The sequence below is a fragment of the Typopeltis vanoorti genome, chromosome 15 (genome assembly GCF_054136105.1).
Source record: "Typopeltis vanoorti isolate ZY-2024b chromosome 15, IOZ_Tvanoo_1.0, whole genome shotgun sequence".
Lineage (NCBI taxonomy): Eukaryota > Metazoa > Arthropoda > Arachnida > Uropygi > Thelyphonidae > Typopeltis > Typopeltis vanoorti.
The window spans coordinates 101,167,316-101,193,028 of record NC_143563.1 but is presented as its reverse complement, the minus strand read 5'-3'; the positions used below and the strand labels follow the sequence as shown (position 1 = coordinate 101,193,028).

General features: G+C 37.0%; 1 protein-coding gene across 4 annotated transcripts in view; it reads left to right on the top strand.

Moving 5' to 3' along the window:
- Window positions 1–25,713, top strand: part of LOC150099031 (serine/threonine-protein kinase Nek8-like) — a 1,046,903-nt gene that overhangs the window by 700,632 nt on the left and 320,558 nt on the right. For all 4 annotated transcript variants that reach the window (XR_016549512.1, XM_090405252.1, XM_090405251.1 and 1 more), the window contains one exon: window positions 15,363–15,491. Coding sequence is in view for 3 of the 4 variants with exons in the window: in XM_090405252.1 (XP_090261378.1) it covers window positions 15,363–15,491 (129 nt within the window). In the remaining variant the exon portion in view is untranslated. The remainder of the gene's footprint in view (window positions 1–15,362; window positions 15,492–25,713) is intronic.

Genomic DNA, 25,713 nt, shown 5'->3' with positions numbered 1-25,713 from the left:
GTTTGGCATAATATAGTTGATAACATAGAAGCGATAACTGCAGATAGAAATGTGGAAGAGAATTAAGAGAGGGATAAAGAGCAGTCGCATGAACAATATAACTTCCAATGCAAATGACTAGTACTGAAAGGAATGCAAAACTATGATAAGACACTAGCCCTGACATCCAATGAAATCGAGGAATGGTAAAGGTTCAAGATTTAGAAGTGCATGAGGAGAGTGTGTTTCAAATACTAAGTACTCTGGATGTCAATATGTCAATGGGAGTGGTGATGATGTTGCCACATGTTTTAAGAGAATCTTCTAAGGAATGAACTGCTCTGTTGATTTGGCTCTTCAATTGGAATGAGGCTAATAGAAAGCTGCCCAGAGAGTGGAAGTTTGGTAGGAAAATGCCATTGCACAAGGGTTGTGATAGAATAGAATTGTCAACTGTAGACCAGTTTCTATTTCTTCTGTTGTTGTTAAGGATTTGGAGAAATTAGGGAGAGATCACATAAACCATTGGACAGATGAGGAGTAATATTATTTATGAGGGATGGGATAATCATGCATTTGTTACATAGTGCTCTTATTGGATTGAAGATTGGTTGTTGAATAGACATCAGAGAGTTGTGTACAAGGGAGCATTATCAACAAAGCAAAAGTTTACAAATGGGAGTCCATAGGGAGCTGTATTGTTTAACCTGTATATCGATAACACTGTCAATGGACTGCAGGGGAATGTTCAGTTGTTTGCAGATAGTGTGAAGTTGGAAAGGATTATTAGTAATAGTGCGGATGTCATGTGATAGCCCCTTCAAGAGAGTTTGAATAGCCAAAAACATAGACAAATGAATGGGATGTAAGTTTGTTACAACTAAATTTAAGGTCTTGAACTTCAGAAATCATCAATGGGAGGCTACATACTCTGTTGGTTGAACTCTACTAGGTCACTCAGAAGATTTCTGCAATACTGAGACCAACACTGATCAGCAGAGATAAAAAGAGTGGTGACCAAGGGTGAATTCTCCATGCTTGCTGCGCAAGCCCATTACTTGAGAAAGAAGTAATATTTATTTGTTAATAAATGCATGCATTTATAAGCATTCCATTTAGGCTTTTATTTTTGTAGACTAAAGATGTCTTAAGCTTGCGCGGCAATAATTGAGCTTTGTGTTGTGTATCGAAGGCCGATGCTTGCTCGGTTGTGTGAGCGTCCAGTTCATCGCTGCAGCACTGTGATTTCATGTGCATGTATAGTCATTTCTGCTCTCTTCACGTCATCTTAAACACAGGCCATATGCAGTGAAAGTAGCTCTAGCCAGTGAACTTCAGCCAACCTTTATAAGTGTGCGTGTTGCTTGGGAAAATTAAGTTACAACCAACTTTTTATGACGATGTTATTGACCAGTTCATAAAGAAGAACGATAGGGTAGAATTTGTATTCAAATAGCTAAATTGAAAAAGATAGAATATCATTTGTAAAATAAATGTTGCATTTGTATGATTAAATGTACATAAATTTCTAAATATATATACTTTTAAATGGTCAGTAAATCATTATTCATTATTCTGCTAATTCTGCTAATTTTGAAAGATCTAAATTAACCTTGGAAAGGTTGCAGAGACAGATAACAAAAATAATATTAGACCTATACAGTATTAGTTATGAGGATAGGCTGAGAACATGTGGATTGCAAAGTTTAGTGGATGATAGAAAGAGAAGTGATATGATTGAGATATTTAAACTGTTGAGAGGTAGTTAATGGGTTGAAAGTGGGAAGTGCTTTATGGTAGGAGAAGGAGCAAGAGACCATCCATAGCAGTTTGTGAAATGGAAGTCATGAGCATGAGAGTGAGGAGTAGTTTTTTCGTGGAGGGTGATTCAACTGTGAAATTCCCTGCCTGATATAGTAGCGATAACATGAATGATTTTAAGGAGTGGTATGATAGAGTTTATGTTGTGTAAGATGGATCTCACATGATGAGTTTGTGACTATTGATATCCATAATAATACTAATGATTATAATTATAACAAAATATTTTGTCATATGTACCATAAGACATCATTAGTGAGGAACAATGAACAAAGGTGAAGACGGTAACCCAGAGTATTGCTGTTGTCAGCATCCTTCTCAGTACTGCAGCAATCCTCTGGGTTACATTCGCCATCTTTGTGATGTGTCCCTTGAACTTCATGTTTCTATCACTCATCACCACAAGATTTCATACCGTCCTCCACTTCCTCTAGTACAGTTTCACACCAGAGTATGCAGCCTCCCATTGATGGATCCTGAACTTCAAGACCTCACATTTATTTGCATTAAACTGATATCCCCATTCATTTTCTCATCTATCCTGCTTATTTAAATTCTCCTGAAGGACTACCATATCTGCAAACAACTGAATATTTCCTTGCAATTCATAAACAGTGTCACTAATATATATATATATATATATATATATGTCCCTTTGGTAGTATACAGAGTCCTATGGGAACCCCACCCACACCCACACACACTTGAAACCTTCTTCTATATATGCCTCACATCTAAATATGTATGATGTAATTTAAATATCAGCTTATAATGTGGCATCTTGTCCAATGCCTTTGTAACCCCCCCCCCCCCCAAAAAAAGGCAGTATGTACTTTTCTCCTCGTTGACCACATGATACTTTATTATAAAAGGCAGTTAGGTTACTTAAACAAGAATGTCCCCTAATAAAGACCCTCACAAGTAATATTACCGTCATCCACCATATTGTATATAATCTGTCATTAATTTCTCCAAAATCTTAACAACTACAGAAAATAGAAATAACAGAAAATAAATAAATAAATAGAAAATAGAAATAATAGTTTGTAAAGGCAAGTCAACAGAGCTGCTAGTTCTTTTGAACATTCTCTCAAAACAAAAATCCCATAATCTAGAGCAGGGGTCGGCAAACTTTTGAGACAAAAGAGTCAAACTGTCCGTCACAACAATTTAAAAATTACTTGAGAGCCATATATTTTTACAAATAATAAAAATTTAAAGCAATATTATAGTAAATTTATAATAATATATAACAAGTTATAATATTAATTATATTTTTATTAAATGAAGAAAAAATCACACCAAAAATTGCTCTCATTGGTTATAATCAGTGTGAGCAATGAGCTTGCATTTCCTTACAAAGTTTCTGTATGTCCGGTTTATTATTATTATTATTATTCAGGGCAACTCCAAGGAGTCAACAGACTCGTCGAGGGAGGCCCTAACATCATGTCAAGAACAACTATTCGACATTCGCACAGTATCTATCATACCTCGCCTTGAACTCATTCACGGTCATAGCACCCACAACAGACTCTGGCAGCTTATTCCACTCATTCACCTCTCTCGAAATAAAAAACCTAGCTCTAACACCCCTCCTAACCACATTCTTGCCCAGCTTCCAAGTATGGCCACTAGTCCTCCAACCATCAGCCCTATAGTCAAAATATCTTCTGGATTAATCTTATAGAAACCCTTCAGCAATTTGAATGTCTCAATCATATCACCCCTTTTCCGCCTATCAACCAATTTTTGCAACCCACAAATCTTCAACCTGTTCTCATAAGGTTCATTCCAGACCTGCTATCATCTTGGTCACTCGTCTCTGGATCCTCTCCACCTCCTCCCCATCAAGAAGAAACCCTGGCGCCCATATCTGGGCACAGTAGACTAGATGAGGTCTTATCAAGACTCAATACAGAGGAACAATAACTTGTTTGTCTCTGCTTGTTAAAGTATTTTTCAGAAGCCATGTGATTAGATGAACTGATTTAGCCACTTTTGCAATGTGCCCCCTAAACTTCAATTCCCTATCCACCAACACTCCCAAGTCCGAGGCCTCATCAATCTCCTGGAGTACAGTTCCACCAATGTGGTATACTGCTGCTAATCTTTTCACCACAAAATGCATATCCCTACACTTGGCCACATTAAATTGACATCCATTTTCCCTAGCCCAGTCCTCCAAACTATCCAAATCATCCTGCAAAATTTTGACATCTTCTGCATTCACTATCGCCCTACCCAACTTTGCATCATCAGTGAACAAATGAACTGTTTCTCTTAAATCCTTCCCTATATCGCTAATGAACAAATTAAACAGCAGTGGTCCAAGAACAGAACCCTGCAGCACACCACTAGTCACAGGCCGTCTTTTGGATTCAACTCTTGAATAAACCACTCTCTGGTATCTCCATCAACCACTCTCTTATCCATCTCACCAACCCTATGTCCATTCCCATCTCCTCCAGTTTACTGATTAGAGTTCCATGTGGTATCCTGTCGAAGGTCTTTGCAAAGTCCAGTAGAATCACTGTAAACCCATTACCCTTATCCAGTTCAGCCATCACTGTGTTATAAAATGTCAGCAAGTTACTGAGGCATGATCTAACCTTCACAAAACGATGTTGTCCCCCATAGAATATCTCATTTTCATCTATCCAATCCTGTATTCTTTTCTTGACTAATATCTCCAAGACCTTGAGAACGATTCCTGATATGCTAATCGGTCGGTAATTTACAACAGCAGTCTTGGAACCTCCTTTATGCAGTGGAACTATTTTACCCTCTTTCCACCCCTTCGGGACTAACCCAGACCTGAGACTCAAACAAAATGGTGAAGGGTACTGACAATTCTTTAGCCGCTTCACGTACGACACGAACTGGTATACCATCCACTCCCATAGATGTATTGACATTGAGGTTTTGCAATAGACTACTCACCTCCACTTCATTCACCACAATTCCCATATAATCTGTTGGTTCATTCATTTCTGCAATGTCACCACCTGGATGATATATTCTTGCAAAGTGCTCGTTCAGTAACTCAACTATATTAACTGATTCGTTACCTCTTTACCATCGGCATTCTTGAAAATCATTCTGCCATATACATTTTTTCTTTTACTTGCAACATATGGAAAAAACTGTTTAGGATTCTCTTTAGCCTGCATGGCCAATGTGCTTTCGTAATCCTTTATTGCTTTTCTTACCACACTCGTCACCCTTCTGGCCTGCGCTTTATATTGTTCATGTGCCTGCCGGTCACCTTTCTCCTTAAATTCCCTCCATAGTTGTTTCTCTTTTTGCACCTCAAGCTTAATGGTGTTATTCATCCATTTAACTCCTACTTGATTTATTATTCGGACTCTAGGTATACAGTCAGCCATTGCTTCATGCAAACACTTTTTAACCACCTCCCATGCACTATCAACTTCTAGCCCTTGCAGTTATACATGCCATGGCACTGAACCAATCAAACTCCTAAGCTTGTCATACTTACCACCCTGATAATTCCACATGTATACCCTGTCTTAATTGTAAATTCCACACCTTTAGCCACCTCCCAAGTCAAGACCTTATGATGACTCTCACCAATTGGTGGCAATGTGGTCATATTTGTTACAGCCAAATCCTCAAATGCAGTTACTAGGTCAAGCATTCTCTGACCCCTAGTATTTTCCATTACATGTTGTCGCAGATAGTTATCCCATAATAACCGCATAAAATCCAATTTCTTCCTCCCATGTGTCCTCTCCTCACTGCAATCAATGCGACTATAGTTGAAATCTCCCATAATAACTACCCTCCTTCCACTCATTTCTTCTATTTGTTTGAGCATACTCTCTCCACCATCTTTTCCATCACCTGGTCTATAGCAGCATCCAATTGTATATTTTGTTCTGCTAGCCACAATCTCACACCAAATGGCCTCAAATGTGTTCTTTTCTCTATTCTGCAATTTAACTTCTATTCTCCTTGACTGCAGCTCATCAGCTATCATATTCCTAGACCAATAACCTGTGGTCTAGGAGTATTAAGAACAAGAAGTTCTTCCTTCTTGTTCTTAATACTCCTAGCATTAGTGTACATGCATTGGAGACACCTGTTAACACCATCCCCACATTGATGCCTTATACTAACTATCCCATTCTGATTTGTTGTCCTTATTCGCTCGGGCATATTATACTCATTCATACACTCAACTGCATCCCTAAGCTCTGCACATCTACTCCCCCCCCCTTAATAAATCTAGTTTTCCTTTCTGCACATCCACTTCATTCAACAACACTTTTTCAAGTCTCCTTACACTGAATCCATTCAAATGCAAACCATCCATCTTATGTAGATCCTTTCGCCCATCAAACTCACTCCACACGTCCTTAAATTCCACACCGCTCTTCATACATAACCCACATATAAAGTCATTTGCAATTATTGCCCTCTTTCTAAACACTTCACTGTCATACTGCGGTAAAAGGCTAATCATCTAACTCTCTCACTCTTTTCTTTTGCTACCTCAAACAATTCATTCAGGTCCTCTGTCATTTCCATTTTATCTCCTTTCAAATCATTCGTACCTACCACAACTATCATTTCTTTCACCCTTTCCTTTTGCTCTCGAATAGACTTACATCCTTGATGGTCGCACCAGGTTGGTACTATTTTGTCAAATCCTCTACTAACACACCTCGTACTAATGAATCTCCATACAGCACTCACTCCTTCATTTTGTTTACGTTCACAAACATACTCTTATTTTTTCCTACCATACTCTTTATTATTGGCTGGTATACTCGGTAGACATTTGTGCATACACTCTAGCTGCTGCTTTGCCCTATGTATCGCTCCGCTCAACAACACGATCTCACTCATTGCATCTATCTCATCCTTTTTATTATCTGTTAAACCATTAGTTTGCTCTGTATTAATACCATCATTCACACTTTCTACATTCATGCCCTCACAGTTCTATGGTATACAACCTCACAATTTCTTGTCATATCGCTATTTTCTTCATTCTGAATTTGACAAAAATATCACACTCACGACCTGAAATCCACTTTAATTCCTCATTTTCCTTACATTTTCTACACACATTCACTTCATTATCATCATCTAACCGCTCTCTGCAAAGCGTACATTTCGCAGATAGTATAATCTCCTTTATATTACAGTTATTGAACAAAGATGTGCGAAAGCACGATTCCAAGTTGGCATCAGTAATTTGGCTCCTCAATTTACATTTAATGAAATTCATGTTAGAAAATGATTGCTCACATAAATTTTTAGACCTGAAGATACTGAGAACATAAATGCAAATTTTGTCAACTTGATATGAGTCCAGAAGACTATTCCAAGTATTTAAAATCATTGAGTATGCCTTCTGTATTTCTTTTATGGCAATCTGCTTGCGCTGTGAAATTAGACTGCATTTTTCTTTTTCCAGTTCTTTAATTTCAGTCCAAGACAGTTCAGTCCTTGACAAGCAATGACTTATGGAGCTCCATAAGCTTTGCTTGTCAAGTCCAGCGATTGCATTCAAAATTAGCCATGTCAATATCAAACAGAGAAAAATTTAATTCCTTCACATTGGCATTAAGAGGATTGGTAATAAAAGCTAGAGTTGCTTTATTATTTCCGAATTCCTGAAAGCTTTGAAGAAAATATTCTCTCTTGTTTAAAACTGCTGTCTTGAAATAATCTTTGTTAATGAGGGCATTGTTTTCTCGGAGATATTGAGGCAAGTTTGGGAAATGAACTAAAGTTTCCCTCTCTAAATCTTCAGTGAACAGAATCAATTTCTTTTCAAACGAAATAACTTCCTCTAGCATTGAAAAAGCAGTATTTCCCTTGCCTTGTAATTTACGATTGAGTTGATTCAGTTGTGATGTAATGTCCACCATAAAGTACAATTTTTGCAACTACTGATCTTCTGTTAATTCTGAATATTGAACATCCTTGTTGTTGAGGAATAGTTTGATTTCATTTATGCCAGATGCAAAATGCTTTAACATGTTGCCTCTGGAAAGAAGACATCGAACCCTGTTGTACTGGAGAATATCTGAATACTCGCTCTCCATTTCACTTAACAAATCTTTAAATTGTCGATGGTTAAGACCCCTTGCTATAATGGTGTTGGTAATCTTAATTACCAATTTCTTCTGTAAATGTTTGTGCACAGAGTGCTTCTTGGTGGAGTATACAATGGAAAGTAATCACTTCATGATTAATTTTTCCTTTTAAAATTGAAACAAAACCCTTTTTCGTTCCCGTCATACTTTTTGCACCATTGGTTGCAATTGACACAATTTTATTGAGTGGGATATGATTTTTTTCCATGCATTCAAGTGACAATAATCCTTGAGTGGCAATAATCCTAGAAGTTCTTCTCTCGGACCCTCAGATGATACATACCGCACAAAAAGGGAAACTTGGGCTGTGTCCTTGATGTCGCAAGACTCATCTACTACAATTGATAAACCTGAAGCTAATTTAACATCTTTGATTTGTTGGTTGGTCACATTTGAAGACATTGTAACTATCCTTTCTGTTACTGTTTTGGCAGCTAATGGTATGTTTTCAATTTTATTCAATATCTCTGCTTTGTTTTTGAAATTCCAAAAAAGTTCTCCAGGTGCATTAACAAAACAACATTTTATGTATTCACCATCTGTGAATGATTTTCCTCTCTTAGCGATCTTCTGACTCACTATGAAGCATGCAATATTAACATCATTGGCAGACTCTCTCCAATAATTAAATACAGAACTTGATTTTCAACATTTTTCTGAAGTTCTTCAAAATATCCTGTCACCGACAGGATATTTTCTGGCAAATGTGGCATGTTTTGTCATGAAGTCTCTCTCCAAATTTGACTTTTTGTTTTTGCCAGTTTTTCTTGGCAAATAAGACAGGTTAGAAGGCCATCTGAGTTCGAGATAAACGCGAAAGATTCAGTCCATTCAGTTTTAAAGTCACGATGCTCATCTGTTGTTTTTCTTAGTTTTTTCTTCGTAGCCATGTTGAAAAGCACCCTAAACAGTATATTTTATTTAACATGTTATATAAATACATTATATAAAAAGAAAATAAAAAGAACTAAGTGATTATTCAAAATAATAAATGACAATAATTCGAAAAATAATAAAAATAAATCTCACCAGTAACACGTTTTATTGTAACAGTTGCACGTGAAATAAAACACAGCACAGTAAATCGCAATCATCAACGTATCTAAATATAATAAAACCAATATTATATATATACATATACATATATATATATATATATATATATATATATATATTTAAGATAACTGCCTTTATAATAATAATAATTGCAGGTTTCATTTATCACCTTAATGCAGTTCTGGATGCACCCAGCCAAAAGAGAATACTAAGTTGCAGAAACAGCAAAGCGACACGGACTCCACTTTCACATTTTGCCATTGCCAACGTTGCCTTGCCCAGTAGAGGGCGCCCATGCGCTCACTTATTAGTCACTTTGTTGCTCTGCAAATGACCTCAGATGTCAAGGCACCCTAAAACCTAATCCTAATTAGTCACCTTGTTTGGCTGCCCTGCCTACCATGTGCTCAACCATCCCCTCCACTCACTCTGTATACCCCCTCTCCACACTCGCTTTCCCTCCCTGACATTGCTCATCGTAGTGCCACGAAGTTTTGCGAGACCTATAAAACAAATGAAATCATCTTATGTGAATAAAATCCTTTAAAAATTTTATAAATGAAACTATGATAGTTTTATTTTCATTTTCAATTTTACTTCAGAGCCACATGTACATACCCAAAGAGCCACATGCTGCTTGCGAGCCGCAGTTTGGTGACCCCTGATCTAGAGTACTGAATATTTGAAACATGCTTTTCGCGCGAACTTCTAACCCTTGAATCTTTCTCATCCTTCTAGTGATAAAACCTGCTGTTCCAGGATGAAAAAACCAATAAATTAATCATGAAACAACTCCACTATGTCTTCTGCATCAGTCACTCTACTCTGATTTCCAACTAACCTTGGATCTCAAGGATATTCCAGTTTGGTGTTCATTACATTACTTGTAACTTCTGTTGAGTCATACTCCTCATGAAACTACTCTACACCCTTATACTGATACTTTTCTCGTGTTGTTATTGTTGGTAATAATCAGTTGCATAAAGTTTATAAAAAGCTGGCCAGGAAGGTGATTCAGTTGGTATAGACTGCAAAAGCACAGTATGAGAAAAAATTAGCTAAACAAGCCAAAAAATATCCTAGCAAATTATTTCAGTATCTGGCAAGAAGAATTTAAATGACTATGAGAGGATGATGCTAGTTTAAGAAAGACTGGAAATTAGTAACTGATGCAGAGGACATAGCAGAAGCATTCATTGGGTAGTATGTCAGTGTATTTCATCCTTGTGACGGTGACATCATGAGAAGCTGGAAGGTGACATAATGAGAAGAGGGTATGGTGAAGGAGTGCTAGTGGTAAATCAATAGGAGGTATATGAGGAATTAAGTAAACTTGTAATAAGGCAGTAGGACTAATAATATATTACTGCATCTCTTGAAGGAATGCTGTAAGGAAATAACAGCATTTTTGACACACCTGTTTTAACACAAGCGTGCAACAGAGCGAGTCTCCAAAGAATGGAAGGTAGGAAAAATTGTTTTGCTTCATAAAGGAGGGATAAGATAGTTTACAAATTATAGACCAGTCTGTGTGTATTGTTAAGGTATTAGATAAGTTGGTGAGGATCTGGATTCAGAATTGGAGTGTAAACAGCAGTATTTGATGGTCAGCATGAATTTGTTAAAAACAGGTAATGCTTTAGCAATCTGCTTATATTACAACAAGGTGGCAAATTCACTGGATAAAGGAAATGCATACACAGTTGATGAGACTGGATAAAAGACTAGTGAGTTGATTATATAGCTGATTGGCTCAGATAGGTGTTAGCAGGTTGTGTATGAGGAGTGGTATCCCAAAAGAGGAAGGTCACTAGTGGAGTGCCACAAGGATGTTTTCAGACCATTATTGTTTAACTTGTGCATTGGGACTGGTTTATCTGGAGATGAGCAGCTGTTTGCTGATCAGGCAAAGTTAGGCAGAACAATCAGAAGTAGAGCAGATGTTGTGGCTTTGCAGCAGGATCTCAATAGATTATGTCAGTTTAATGTTGCAAAGTGCAAGATCTTGAAATTTGGTAGGCAAGGTTGGAATGCAAGGTATACAGTTAATAGGGAAAATTTTGAAGAATGTGGAAGAGATGAGAGATCTTGGAATGATGGTGGACAGAGACTTGAACTTTAAGGATTGTGCTGCTAAAAATTGCAAGAACATTGCAAGGGATTATGGCAATAATGAGGACATCGACATGCAAAAAGAATGAGGATTTAATTATGGACTGCTGTGCACAGATTTGGTAGCCTGGTTTTCAAAGGGATGAGGATATATTGGAGGCAGTTCACTAAGTCAGTGTCAGGACTATGAAATGTCGGATACTAGGATAGATTGAGAGAATGCAACTTGCAGAGCCTTCTGACTAGAGAAAGGATAGGATTGAGACATATAAGTTGGAGAGGGATTGTTACCAGCAGATTAATGTGGAGGAGATTTTTCATTGAATAGAGGGAAACAAGGGTAGAATGAGAAGTTATCCTTGGAAGCTGTATAAGGAGGGTGTGAGCAGGGGAGTGAGAAGAAAGTTCTTTGCATGAAGAATGATTGGTGAGTGGAAATGCATTACCTGAAAGTGTCAAAGTGCAGAAACTATGAATTGGTTTAAGGCATGATTCGACATTGTAACTGTCGAATTGTAACATTTTTTGCACATGAGAGAATATTGACCTCTGGAATCCAAGGACTCAGAGGTCAATTTGTAGGGAAATAGCACTCTTTTTGAGTGCTATTTCCCTACAAATCCTCCACTTTGAGAGGATAAAACTCATCACTTATCATAATTAACATTTTTACATGTGTTGGCCCTTCCTGCTTCGGCTTCTGTTGTGTCAGTATATCTTCTTCCATGAACCATGGTTCATTGATTCCAATAATCTTTGGACAGCTTAGGCTACTAATGCCACAATTCACTTTATTCCTGTCATTTGTATAAGGAAATTCATAATGTTGATGTTTCTACCTGTTATTATTTCCTTCAGATGCCATTGGACTCTGCATTACAATGTCCCCCACCTTCTCATAAGTGACTCTTTCCACAAGAGGTCATCTCTGCTACCATCCACACTTGACAATTCTAGTTTCCCTACTGTAATACACTATTACTTGTCCAGAGAACGAAATTATCTCCAGATGCCTATATCCATCCTAATTCAAATTCAGTCTATCTCTCACATGCAGCTTTTTTTTTTCTCTCTTACCATACATTCTCATTTGTATGTCATTCATCACTGATGCTCTTCTCCTCAACTCTGAATTATCATATCCAGGTAACATGCTTACAGTCTTTCCTCTTACACTCTTCTGCTGTATATCCTTAAGCATTAACCTCAGATCTCTAGCCACTCAATTCATACTACCTCTCAAGTCATTTGTACCCACATCAAAATTATTTCATACACACTTCCACCTTGCTTAATGGCCACAGTTGCATTGCACTCTGTATCATTCTTCCAGACAAGTGCTCTTCTGGCATTTTATATTGCACTCCACAGATCACTGAACCTCCATAACATAACACCTCTCACTGCTCCATTTCTTCCTTGCTCACATACATCTCTCTCCAAGCAACCTACTCTTGCTTGATATTTACCCACCCAGTCATCACCATCTTCCAGATCTACTACTCTCCCTAATGTTATATCTCTTTCTATATAATGCTAATCTTCCTGACCCTCAATTATTCTCTCTCTCTCTCTCTCTCTCTCTCTCTCTTCTTCAAATTTAAGATTATTTTTTTGGTAACAAAATGTATTATTTTTTAATATATCGTTTTCATATATTGTCATATGATGTTCATCTAAATTCAAAAATTTATAAGAAATTTCAGTTTTCCAAGTTTGTTAATTGATTTCTGGTGCTGTTATAGTTAAATCAAAAAAAAAACTTAATTTTTTTTATATATTAAGGTAAGTTACAATTTTTTATAACATAATTTATTTAACTAATTGAAAATATTTTCTGCCTTGACAGAAATGTTGGATAAAACAACTGAAAAGAATCCTGAAATACTGAAATTAAAATTTATTTATGTTTTTTAAGTAAAATACGGGTGCCTCGGTAGCTCAGTCGGTATAAACAAGACCCTTTGGTCAGAAAGAACTGGGTTCGATTCCTGTCCATGATGTGAAGATCCTTTAGCCGATCTTATACAGAAGTAGAGAGTTTTTTTCTCCAGGAAATTCAGGTTTTTCATCCCTCAGAACAGGCAAACTAGCCAATAGAACATGCAATTTACAGACAAGAATACTTGGAGACATAGGGATAACCTCTTTATCCTTGTATTACGGTTAAGAAATCCAAGGGTACTTGGAAGGCTATGGGTGCCTAAGTGTCTGTTAAAGCCACTGAAAAATAAATAAATAAAATACGGATGCATATGCTAAAATAAATAAAATTTGTGTTTCTTTTTTTACCAAGATTACTAATTTTTGAAGTTGTGGAGGCTATCTAATATTTTTCTACATATAGTACATACTGGATATCTTTACTTACACAACATTCTTTGGAATGTACATTCTGTGTAAAAACAGGATTGGGTGTAATATATATATTTTGATATAGCTTGTTTCTATGCTGATTTCCATAAATTAAGGAAGAAAGGGAAAAAGCACGATAACTAAAAAACTGTATGATAAATTTTTAAGCAATTCGGTGAAAAGCAGTATGATATGCTATGTGAAAAAAACACCAACGAAAAAATGTAAATAAATAGTTTAACTTAGTAACAAATGGATACATGAAAACAATGGCCAAAAACAAGAGGTCAAAATGAGACTTTCAAAGTGAGGAATGAACACATTCATCAATAAGGAATGTGTTCACCCCTCATAGCAGTGCAGCACTCACAAAAATGTTTCATCTGTTTATAATGGTGTCTAGGAGCTTCTTATTCCTGAATTGAGGAATGTCTTCACCCCTCACAATAATGTTTCATATTGTTTATAATGGTGTCCAAGAGCTCATTTAGTAATAACAACCCATTGGCCCCTTCAAGCACTGCTAAGTCTCTCAAGGTTTTTTTGGGGAGTGGGGAGCTGAGACTAGCAGCACATCTACCTAGAGCATCCCAGATCAATAGCATTAAGGTCAGGAGATCTGGCTGGCCAGTCCATATGTACAATAGCCTCTTCTTGAAAATATTTGCCTACAAGCTTTGCTCAATGAGGATGAACACTTTCTTGTAGGATAAATGTCTTATTACTGTCCCAGCATACACATCCAGGATCTTGTTTCTGTAAGTTGCAGCATTCTTGGTTCCACTGCGAAGCACAGAACCAAGAATGCTGCAACTTCAAGTTGGTTCATCCATCCAATAAAATGACTCCCCAAACTGTAAATTGGGACGTGTCCATAAACTATACCAACCCATATTGGTCTCGTGTCCAGTTCACATGGCACCTGGCCCTTTTCAAATCTTCTCTCATGTGGGTGCTTTTGTGAAGCCTTCTGTGCACAGTGGAAGTAGATATCAATGTTCCTGTAGCTGATGTGAAGTCAGCTTGTAGCTGTTTCAGGGTAGCACTCCTGTTTTGGCAAGCAGGTAATTGAAGATATCAGTCGCCAAGGTCATCGCTACTCTACCTGACTTTGACCAGCCTCCAGTCTTATGATGGATCACCATAATTCACCTGAATTCATCAGTTACGTCTTGCAGACATATCCAAAACTTTTGCTCTCACAAAATGCCTCATTCTCAATCACGAAATGACTGAGAAAAAGAATCGATATGCCTGCTTTCATGCCATGGCTTATATGCATTTACCTCTGAAAGTGTCACTTTTTACATAATGTATCTGACTTCCATTTATTTTTTCCTTTTCCCAAAGTTATCACGATTTTTCTCTTTGTTCCTTCATTTATGAAAACCAGTGTAGATGTGTGTGTGTGTGTGTGTGTGTGTGTGTGTGTGTGTGTGTGTGTGTGTGTGTGTGTGTGTGTGTGTGTGTGTGTGTGTGTGTGTGTACTCCAGATGATGACCTGAATATGTGTAGTCAAAACATCAAGTAATTAGGTCTTGTTTATGTTAAGTTATAGTTATTGTTCCAATACTGTACTAGTCTCCATAATTTTGCATAGCCAATGGTGCTCACCACGTAATAATGAAGGAAATAATTAATTACAAGATTAGTTAAACACATTTTTCAGAGTTCATACAAATTACTTAATGTATAAATGTGTTTTGGATTTCCTATTCAAAATATTCCAGGATAGGTAAAGAAATGCATAGAATTCACTAGTGCTGTTTGCAGGTGATTCACAAGAAATGTGCTTAAAGACCATTTTTCTATATTATGAAATATATATTTTATTTTTATTATATATACAGTATTTTCATATTTTTTATTTTATTTAATTTAGTTTAATTATACTCCATTTAATAGGAGAAAGCAATTCTCCTTTAATGAGAGAAATTGAGAAAATTGGTCCCGATTTGCCTATTCTTCAGGTTAAAACTCCCGAAGTTAAATTAACAGATTTACCAAGCAGCGAACATGCTTTGAAAGAATTGGGTAATATTTTATTTGTTTTCAAAGATTATGGATTATGAATGTTTAAATGAATACTTTTGTGAATTGAACATAACTGTTATATTTTACAGATACGTTAAATCTATATATGATACTGACAGAATATAATTCTGACATTTTATCACTTCCTCAGGTTTAGGCTTAATTTCGGGATATAACACGTTAGAAGCTTAATGAAGTAAACTGCACTGAGAAAGGATTAAAATCTCGACTACTGTGCCCAGATTTGGTCACCTAGGTTTCTTCTTGATGGGGAGGAGGTGGAGAGGATCCAGAAGCGAGTGACCAAGATGATAGCAGGTCTATGGAATGAACCTTATGAGAACAGGTTGAAGATTTGTGGGTTGCAGAAATTGGTTGATAGGCAGAAAAGGGGAGATATGATTGAGACATTCGAATTGCTGAAGGGTTTCTATAGGATTAATTTAGAGGATATTTTTGAGATCAGGACTGGTGGTGGGAGAACTAGGGGACATCTACGGAAGCTGGGCAAGAGTGTGGTTAGCAAGGGTGTTAGAGCTGGGGTCTTTACTTTTAGAGTGGTAAATGAGTGGAATAAGCTGCCAGAGTCTGTTGTGGGTGCTCTGACAGTGAGTGAGTTCAAGGCCAGGTATGATAGATACTGTGAAAATGTTGAATAGTTGTGTGGACATGATGTTTAGGGCCTCCCTCGATGAGTCTAAGGACTCCTTGGAGTCGCCCGTAATAATAGTAATAGTAATAAAATCAATCTTTAATTCTTCTAGTATTTCCACCTTAGTTACACAGTCGGATTCAGGGGGGGGTTACGCTTTAAATTGTAACACACATATTGTTACAATATAAATTATAACACAAAGATAACACAAAATGAAGTGAAACTTAGTTTTGTTGCCTTAAGATGTGAACACAAATAGTTCACATCTTAACTAGTCATATGGCCTCTATGGACACTAGATGGAGTCCTCAGTTGTAATATGGGATTTCCGAGAATTAATGTCTCCCATATTTTGGGTGGTTTAATCTATCCATATTTTTCAAAAGGCTCCATAGAGAACCGACTAGAGCAAGAGAGAGAGTCCGTGGTTGTTCTCTCAAGCTGTTTATATATGGTATCCTTCCAAATGAAGTAACCAGAGTAAAGTTAAGGTGTCTGAAATGGGAATGTTTTTGAATAAAGAAGTGATGTTAAAGATGCCAAGTTATTTTTAAACCTGGTTTTACTCCTTAAGTATAAAGAGCTAATAAGCTTCATTTCAGCAATGAAAACATTACTTAAATTAAGGGGATATTAAATCCCACATAGTTTTAAAACCGAATAAGAAACTCAAAGATTGGAATCAGAGAGTTTCTTGCCGAATATAGTAAACTATAAAGTATCGGCGACCACTGGCGTGAGCAAATGCAAGTGACCCTAGCACGTAGTGCAATACCGGAAGACTCGCAGCAAAGTCGGTAAATTCTGATCGCTATTCTTAGGTATTTTCCATAATGTAAAAACACATTTCCTAGGAAATGTATGCTGTTATTACATTATGGTATGGAGGTCACTACCCAGACCGGTTTCAGCCTTTTTTGAGGCTTCATCAGTGAGTAGCTAGACCTAATACCAAAGTGTATAGCGAAAAGAACTTATATAATCTGCGATACGAGTTATAGTTTACTATATTCGGCAAGAAACTCTCTGATTCCAATCTTTGAGTTTCTTATTCGGTTTTAAAACTATGTGGAATTTAATATCCCCTTAATTTAAGTAAACTGGTTTTACTCCATTTCCCAAGTAAGCAAACAGACAAATAAGTCAAGTTTGCACCTTCAATACGTGCAGGTGCAAACTTGACTTATTTGTCTGTTTGCTTACTTGGGAAATGGAGTAAAACCAGGTTTAAAATAGCTTGGCATCTTTAACATACATTATACCCAAGGTAAAAACCTTTCTAAAGAAGTGATGTCAAAACTAACCATGATATCATTACTTCTTAAAACTGAATTATTGTTACTATTCCTGTATCTGTGGCAACTCAGAAACAAGTAATTTTATAAACTTGGTTATTTTACTCCTAATCCCAAGTAAGCAAACAGTTAAGTTTGCGCCTGAAACGTAGTTCAAGTCTAAAGGTGGTGCAACACCAGGGCAACTCATCGTAAAGGTGGGTAAAGCTCTGATCACTAGTCTTAGTATTTTTCATAATGTAAAGCACATCTCACTAAGAGATGTATACTGCAATACATTATGGGTGGTGTCACTACCCAGACCCGTTTCAACCTTTTTTGAGGTCTCCTCAGTGAGAAGCTAGACCTTAAATACCAAGGTTTTAGTAATACAGAGCCTTATCAACTTTACCTATGCAAGTTGCTAAAAGGTGTTTTTATTTTGAATAATCTCTGGAGGAGATATAGATGTAAATGAGTTTTTTTACCTTGTATTGCATAATGTATTGCAGTATACATCTCTTAGTGAGATATGCTTTACATTATGGAAAATACCAAGAATAGTGATCAGAGCTTTACCCACCTTTACAATGAGTTGCCCTAGTGTTGCACCACTTTTAGACTTGAACTACATTTCAGGCACAAACTTACCTGTTTGCTTACTTGGGATTAGGAGTAAAATAACCAAGTTTATAAAATTACTTGGCAACCCTAATATACATTATTCCCAAGGTAAAAAAACTCATTTACATATATATATATATATACACACACACACCGTATTTTCTGGTGTATAAGATGCACTTTTTTACCTTAAAAATTCATCTTAAAATTGGGGTGCATCTTATATAATGAAGGTAAAGATTGTTTCCTCTTTTCAAAGTCATACACACTCCCTTTTATGTTCCAAGATCTTTGTAGGCGGTTAATGGTGCAATCAAATTGATGCGTGATCTTCACGTGACTTCTAGCGCATCATTGGCTAAGAACGGGGAGTCCCTATTCAAGTGTCATAATATCTTATCCGAGTAATCAGTTACTGATGTTTATCAGTATTGAGTTGACGTGTTGAGATATTTTGTGTTCAGTTTGATATTTCCCATAGATTTTAGTGATGGAAAAATACAGGTGACATTCATATTCTTCAAGTTACAAATTGCAGGTTGTAAAATATGAGGAAAATACAGTATATATATTATATCAGTGTGGAACACATGCCCATTTAGGTTGGGTGCACTGCCATGTGGCCTATGCAACCCGTGCTACAAAATTCGTCAATTTGATCGTATGGTTGCATTGATATATGAAAGTTATAAGAGTGCCTAGCACATCAACTCTCATCTTAAGTGGTCCAATGCAATTAATTGTAGGATAACTTTGAATACTTTAATTTATCAATTAATATAATTTTAAATATGGAAAGTATAAAGGTCAATGAACAATAGCTATGTTTCATACTCGCCGTTTATGTGAGAAGCACAAAAGGTTTATGCTCCATGGTGAGATTAGATTATCATTGGCAAGAGTGAGACACTTGTATTGCCAATAATTTTGATCCGATTTTTAAATACAGCCATATAATATGCACAGAAATCGGGAAAAAAGTAATCACTTGGGAAATTATTTTATTCCAGATTGAACCAAAGAAAAGCTGAAATAAACTCATTTTAACTTATTGATACACAAGTTCTAACTTCCTTCAACTATAATCATGCACTCTGTGAAAGTTTTGGCAGAAAACATGACATTCAGTGGATTGTCAACACTGTTTTCCATCGTAAATATGGGCAAAAAGTTATAAATTATTTATAGAAAATTATAGATTAAAAACTTGTCTATATTGATGTCCTAAACACATCAGTTCACACTTCTTCCTTTCCAGGCTTATAGGCCAAGTGGCCTGTTCCAGGCTCAATTCCATCAGTTCACACACGCAAAACCAATGAAACTCGGTAAACAAAAACAACTCATGACAAATGACAACGTTCAATTGGATTGGTTGACACAATAACCAATCACAGCCACTGATTTCAGGATACTGTTGTCTTAGTGCACATCCACTAAAGTTAAAAATCACTGGAATGCTAAGAATTTGACCCGATATTATGATATAGCAATGTCATAATATTCCATATTATGACATTGCTATATCATAATATCGATAACGTTATGGCCTATAATATATTTTTGCATTTATTCCTATTGGACTCCCCTAATCATTTCATGGCTTTGTCTGTTCAAAGATGTTCGTATTTATGACTGCACACCTGGGCTATTAACCTCTCTATCATCCGAGGTGAATGAAATAGTGAGACCAAGTTGCACTTCTTATCCATGTTATTCAATATGTGTTACAGAATCGTATCCAGATTTATCTGGACGTATATATATGTCCTGGCCAGTTGGGGGTTAATATCAATGCAATGCAATGTTTACATATCAATGTTTATGCATTAGTATATTGTGTTTAATTTTAGGAATCAGGCAAAGCCATGAAATGATTAGGGGAGTCCAATAGGAATAAATGCAAAAATATATTATAGGCCATAATGTTATCGATATTATGATATAGCAATATCATAATATGGAATAGCAATATCTTCCTAGCACACCCAGAATATATCTATCTGAGCATATTAAAAGCTGACTGTCTATTATCTATATCAAGGAACAAAAAATTTACAGCATGACAAACAGCTATCGGTTAGTGGAGATATTTAGGTCGTTGCTGTTCAGCAGGAGATTCTTTGTTGATTTTCAAGGAAAAAAAGAGAGAGATGGCATATCTAGAAAAATGGTCTACCTCAGGGAAGTGTGCTATCTCCCCTCCTCTTCAATATATGTACTAATGACCAACTTATAAACCCACAGTCAAGAACCTTCTTATATGCAAATGACCAGGCAATAGCTTATCAAGCAAAATCCTTTGATAACATTAAGAAGCAGCTCACAGAAGAACTAGAGCCCCTTACAGTATACTATAAGGAAAACCATCTGAATCCAAATTTCAGTAAAATCCAAATGTGTCTTTTCCATCTCAATAATAGGGAGGTGAGGAGAGAGTTTAATATAGAATGGAATGGTGTGAAATTGGTCAATTATCCAAATCCAACTTACCTATGTTTTACACTAGATAGGACCTTAAATTATAGATAGTTGTTGGAAGTTTTTCCACTTGGTTATACCATAAATTAAAGATACCAAGAAATTATATACTTGGTTTAAAACTTTATCCAAGTTTATGCAAATAAGGTTTGTGCCTGCATAAAGGATTAAATTAAGTATATATTTCTTGGTATCTTTAATTTAGAGTATAACTGAGTAGAAAAACTTCCAACAGCTATCTCTAATACAGAGTATTTTAATAATAAGATGTAACACCTTTTGGCTACTTGTATATGAAAATATGACTTCTGCATTACTTCAACCTTTGTATCACCAAGGTCTGGCTCCCACTGATGACACCTCAATAAAGGTCAAAACAGGTCTGGGATAAGTGACATGAAGTCATTAGCTTCTATATATATCGGTTGCCCCAGTCCTGAAAATAGTTCAGGCACAAACATTGTTTGCTTACACTTGGATAAAGGATTAAACTAAGTATATTGCCTCTGGGTCTGTCTCTCACTGATGAGACCTCAGTAAAGGTCAAAACTGGTCTGGATAGTGACCCTTCCCATAATGCATTGCATTATATATAACTGTAAAGATATGTTCTTTGCTTTATGGGATATTAAGTCAAGTGATGTGAAGTCATTGGCTTCTATATATGGGTTGCTCCACTCCTTAAAATAGTTCAGGCACAAACTTTGTTTGCTTACATTTGGATCAAGGATTCAACCAAGTGTATAATTTCTTGGTATCTTTAATTTATACCTTAAATTATCCACCCAGCCGACCAAGACATATATACATATATATATACGTCCAGGTTATTATTATTATTACCACGGGCTACTCCAGGAGTCCTTAGACTCATTGAGGGAGGCCCTAAACATCATGTTCACACAGCTGTTCAACATTCTCACAGTATCTATCATACCTTGCCTTGAACTCGCTCACTGTCATAGCACTCACAACAGACTCTGGCAGCTTATTCCACTCATTTACCACTCTAAAAGTAAAGAACCCAGCTCTAACACCCCTCCGTTACCATGGAGGTTACCATGATGCGAAGTGCATTTTAAAATTGTAAATACCATTGATATTACATTGAAATATATGATGGATACGAAGTGTAGCCGAGTGATGTATTTTATCAATATTGACGGCGACGTGGTTATAAGTGAAACATGGAGAAGACCTCAGCTAAAACTCAAACCCATAATAATATTCTGCCCCGAATAACATCATCCTGGTGGGATGCAAGTCCTCAAGTACTGTGCATCACTTTACTGCATTAAAATCATATAAGCTGGCTCAATTTATTAGTTCTCCTAAGAATTAACTCTGTCTCCTTTCTGTTCCCTTCCCTTGTTATATCTGAGAGGTCTGCTATCATCTGCCTTCAAGAATACGGGAAATATGTCTGCCCTCACAATTGTGGTCAGCCAAATCTAGTGACCATGCCTTGGACATCTTGCACAGAATCAAATGAAGAAAAACTACTATGCTTTGGTGCATCAAATACAAGATTGAAAGCCTTATCTTTAGAATAAGCAGCAGATTTATGGTTGTATCCCAAAATTTGAGAACAGTGTTTCTTAGACTTTCTGCCTAACAGTAAAGGCTTGCTGCCAGCACCCATAAAAGGATCTTAGGATTTTATCCTTGTAGTGTCTAATGTAAATACTTGTAGTGTCTAATATTTTCCACTTATTGTGGAAAATATTAGACTTTATATTGTATCTCAAATATTAGGTTGTTGCAAATGAAATGGCCGATTTTAAGGACGATTGAAAAAGAAGAAGAATACCTGTTTAATCAAAGTAATCTCCAGCAGCATCAGTGCATTGTTGCGAATGTGTGGCAAAGGTCATTTATACCACATTTGTAAAAATCAATGTCTCTGGAAGTGATGAAGTCCTCAACTGCCCGATAAATTGATGTGTCGTTGGCAAAACATTTCTTGGACAAAAAATGGCTGAAGTGCCGGAAAAAATGGTAATCTGTTGGGAAAATGTCAGGAGAGTATGGAGGATGAGGCAGAATTTTGTATCCCAAATTGTTGATTTGTCGTATGGTTGACACTGCGGTATGTGGTCGGGCATTATCCTGAAGCAATAGGACTCCATGTCTATTCACAAGTGCTGGTTGCTTAAGGCACAATTTGTCATGCATTTGCCGCATATCTGTACACTATCGAGCTGCGTTTATCATTTCACCTCGTGGAAGGAATGAGTAGTGAATAACACCAGCAGAAGACCACCATACAGTAAACATTTTTATTGGATGCAGAGGTGCCTTTGGAGTCCTTCCTGGAGCGTCTTTCACTCCCAACCACTGCAACAAATGTGTACGATTGCTGTAGAATATCCACTTCTCTTCCACAGTCACAATTCGTTGCAGGAACCTTTCTTCTTTACTTCATAAGAGAGAAGAGCACACTTCCAAATGCCATGCTTTGTTTCAGTGAGTTTGTGAGGCACCCACTTGTTGAGCTTCCTTACTTTTCCTATTATTGCCAAGTGCTGTGAAACAGTTGAGAAGTGTACATTTAGTGTCTTGGCAATCTCTCGTACAGTTTGCCATGGATCTGATTCGATTAAATCCTTTAATTCATTCGACTCAATGGAGGAAGGACGATGGCCACGGGGTTCGGTTTGTAGCCTCAAATCTCCTGAGCGAAATTTTGCAAACCAACAGCGAGTGGATCTCTCATTAGTTGTTTCTCCACTCCACCGAATGCTTTATTGATGTTTTTTACTGCAGCCACTGCAGAATTTCCCAAATTTGAACTTGTAAAGTTATAGCAACCTTAATTGGCTGTGTTCCATGATTGACTTGATGTCGGTAGTATTCAATGTTTAATGTTCGTTGAACGAAACAAATCCTACAATTCATCACCCATGTGTGACGCTGTCACATGACATAAAAAATTTGCATATACCTCAGCTTGCTTTCTTCAACAACCAATAGAAACCTGACAGTCATTCAATAGCCTAATGCCAGGAGTATTAGGAACAAGAAGGAAGAATTTTTTTGGCCTCGGTTGGCTCTTCCTTGCCACAGGTTATTGGCATTAGTGAGACATGGCTGACAGAGGATGTTATAGCTAGTGGGATAGAATGTGAAGGGTATAGTGTGTTTAGGAAGGACAGAGAGAAAAGAATGGGGGAGGAGTGTTATTGATAATAGCTGATGAACTACAGCCAATGAGTATTGAAGTTGAACTCCAGGATAGTGAAGAGAGCACATTTGAGTCTATTTGGTGTGAGATTGATACTAGTGGAATAAAATATACAGTTGGGTGCTACTATAGACCAGGTGATGGAACAGATGTAGAGATAGTATCCATAGACAAATAGATGCAATGAGGGGAAGGAGAGTAATTATTATGGGGGATTTCAACTATGGTAACATTAATTGGGAGGAGAGGACACATGGGAGGAAGGAATTGGATTTTATGCAGTTATAAAGGGATAACTACCTGAGATAGCATGTAATGGAAATACTAGGGGTTCCAGAGTGCTTGACCTAGTAATTGCATCTGAGAATTTGACTCTAACGAATATGACCATGTTGCCACCAATTGGTGAGAGTGATCATAATGTCTTGACCTGGGAGGTGGCTAAATTAAGAAAGGGTACATGTGGAATTACCAGGCTGGTAAGTATGACAAACTTAGGAGATTCCTTGGTTCAGTGCCATGGCATGTACAACTGCAAGGGCTGGAGGTTGATAGTGCATGGGAGGTGGTAAAGGAGCTTTTGAAGGAGGTAATGGCTGACTGTATACCTAGAGTCTAGATAGTAAATCAAGTAGGGGTTAAATGGATAAATAACACCATTAAGATTGAGCTGCAAAAAAATAAACAACTGTGGAAGGAATTTAAGGGAAAAGGTGACCTGCAGGCCCATGAACAGTATAAAGCACAGGCCAGAAAGGTAACAAGTGTGGTAAGAAAAGCAAAAGCGGATTATGAAAGGAAATTAGCCTTGCAAGCTAAAGAGAATCCCAAACAGTCTTTTCGATATGCTGCAAGTAAAAGAAAAAATGTATACGGCAGAATGATTTTAAGGAATGCCGATGGTAGGGAGGTAACTGAATCAGTTGATATAGTGGAATTACTGAGTAAGCACTTTGCAAGAGTATATCATCCAGGTGGTGATATTGCAGGAATGAAGGAACCAATAGCTTATATGGGAATTGAGGTGAATGAAATGGAGGTGTATTACAAAACCTTAATGTGAATACATCTGTGGGATTGGATGGTATACCACCTCGGGTCTTACGTGAAGTGGCTAAAGAATTGTCAGCGCCCTTGACCATTTTGTTTAATTTGAGTCTCGGGTCTGGGTTAGTCCCGAGGGAGTGCAAAGAGGGGAAAATAGTTCCATTGCATAAAGGAGGTTCCAAGACTGCTGTTGCAAATTACCGACCGATCAGCATATCAGGAGTCATTGTTAAGGTTTTGGAGAAAGTAGTGAAGAGAAAAATACAGGAATGGATAGATGAAAATGGAATACTGTATGGGGGACAGCATGGTTTTGTGAAGGGTAGATCATGCTGCACTAACTTGCTTACGTTTTATAACACAGTGACAGCTGAACTGGATAAAGATAATGGGTATACAGTGATACTGCTGGATGTTGCTAAGGCCTTTGACAGGATACCACATGGAATTCTAATCAGTAAATTGCAGCATATGATGATGGATATATTGGGTACAAATGATTTGAAAGGAAATAAAAAGGCTATGAGTGAGGATGTGAAGGAATTGCTTTAGGTAGCAAAAGAAAAGAGTGAGAGAGTTAGGATGCTAATGACTTTATGCGTGAATTATGTTTGATGAGTGGTGTGGAATTTGTGGATGTGTGGAATGAGTTCGATGGGCGAAAGGATTTATATTAAATGGATGGATTGCATCTGAATGGATTTGGTGTGCGGAGACTTGAAAAGGTGTTGTTGCCTGTGGTGGAAGTGAAGTTACAGAAGCAGGGAAACTTGAGTTATTAAGAGTGGGGGGGAGGAGTAGATTTGTAGATTTTAGGGAGACAGTTGAGAGTGTGAATGTGTGTAATATACCCAAGCGAGAAGGAAAGACCATGAATCAAAATAGGGATGGGACAAATCGGCTTCTTCAATTCATGTATACAAATGCCACAAGTATTAGGAACAAGAGGAAAGAATT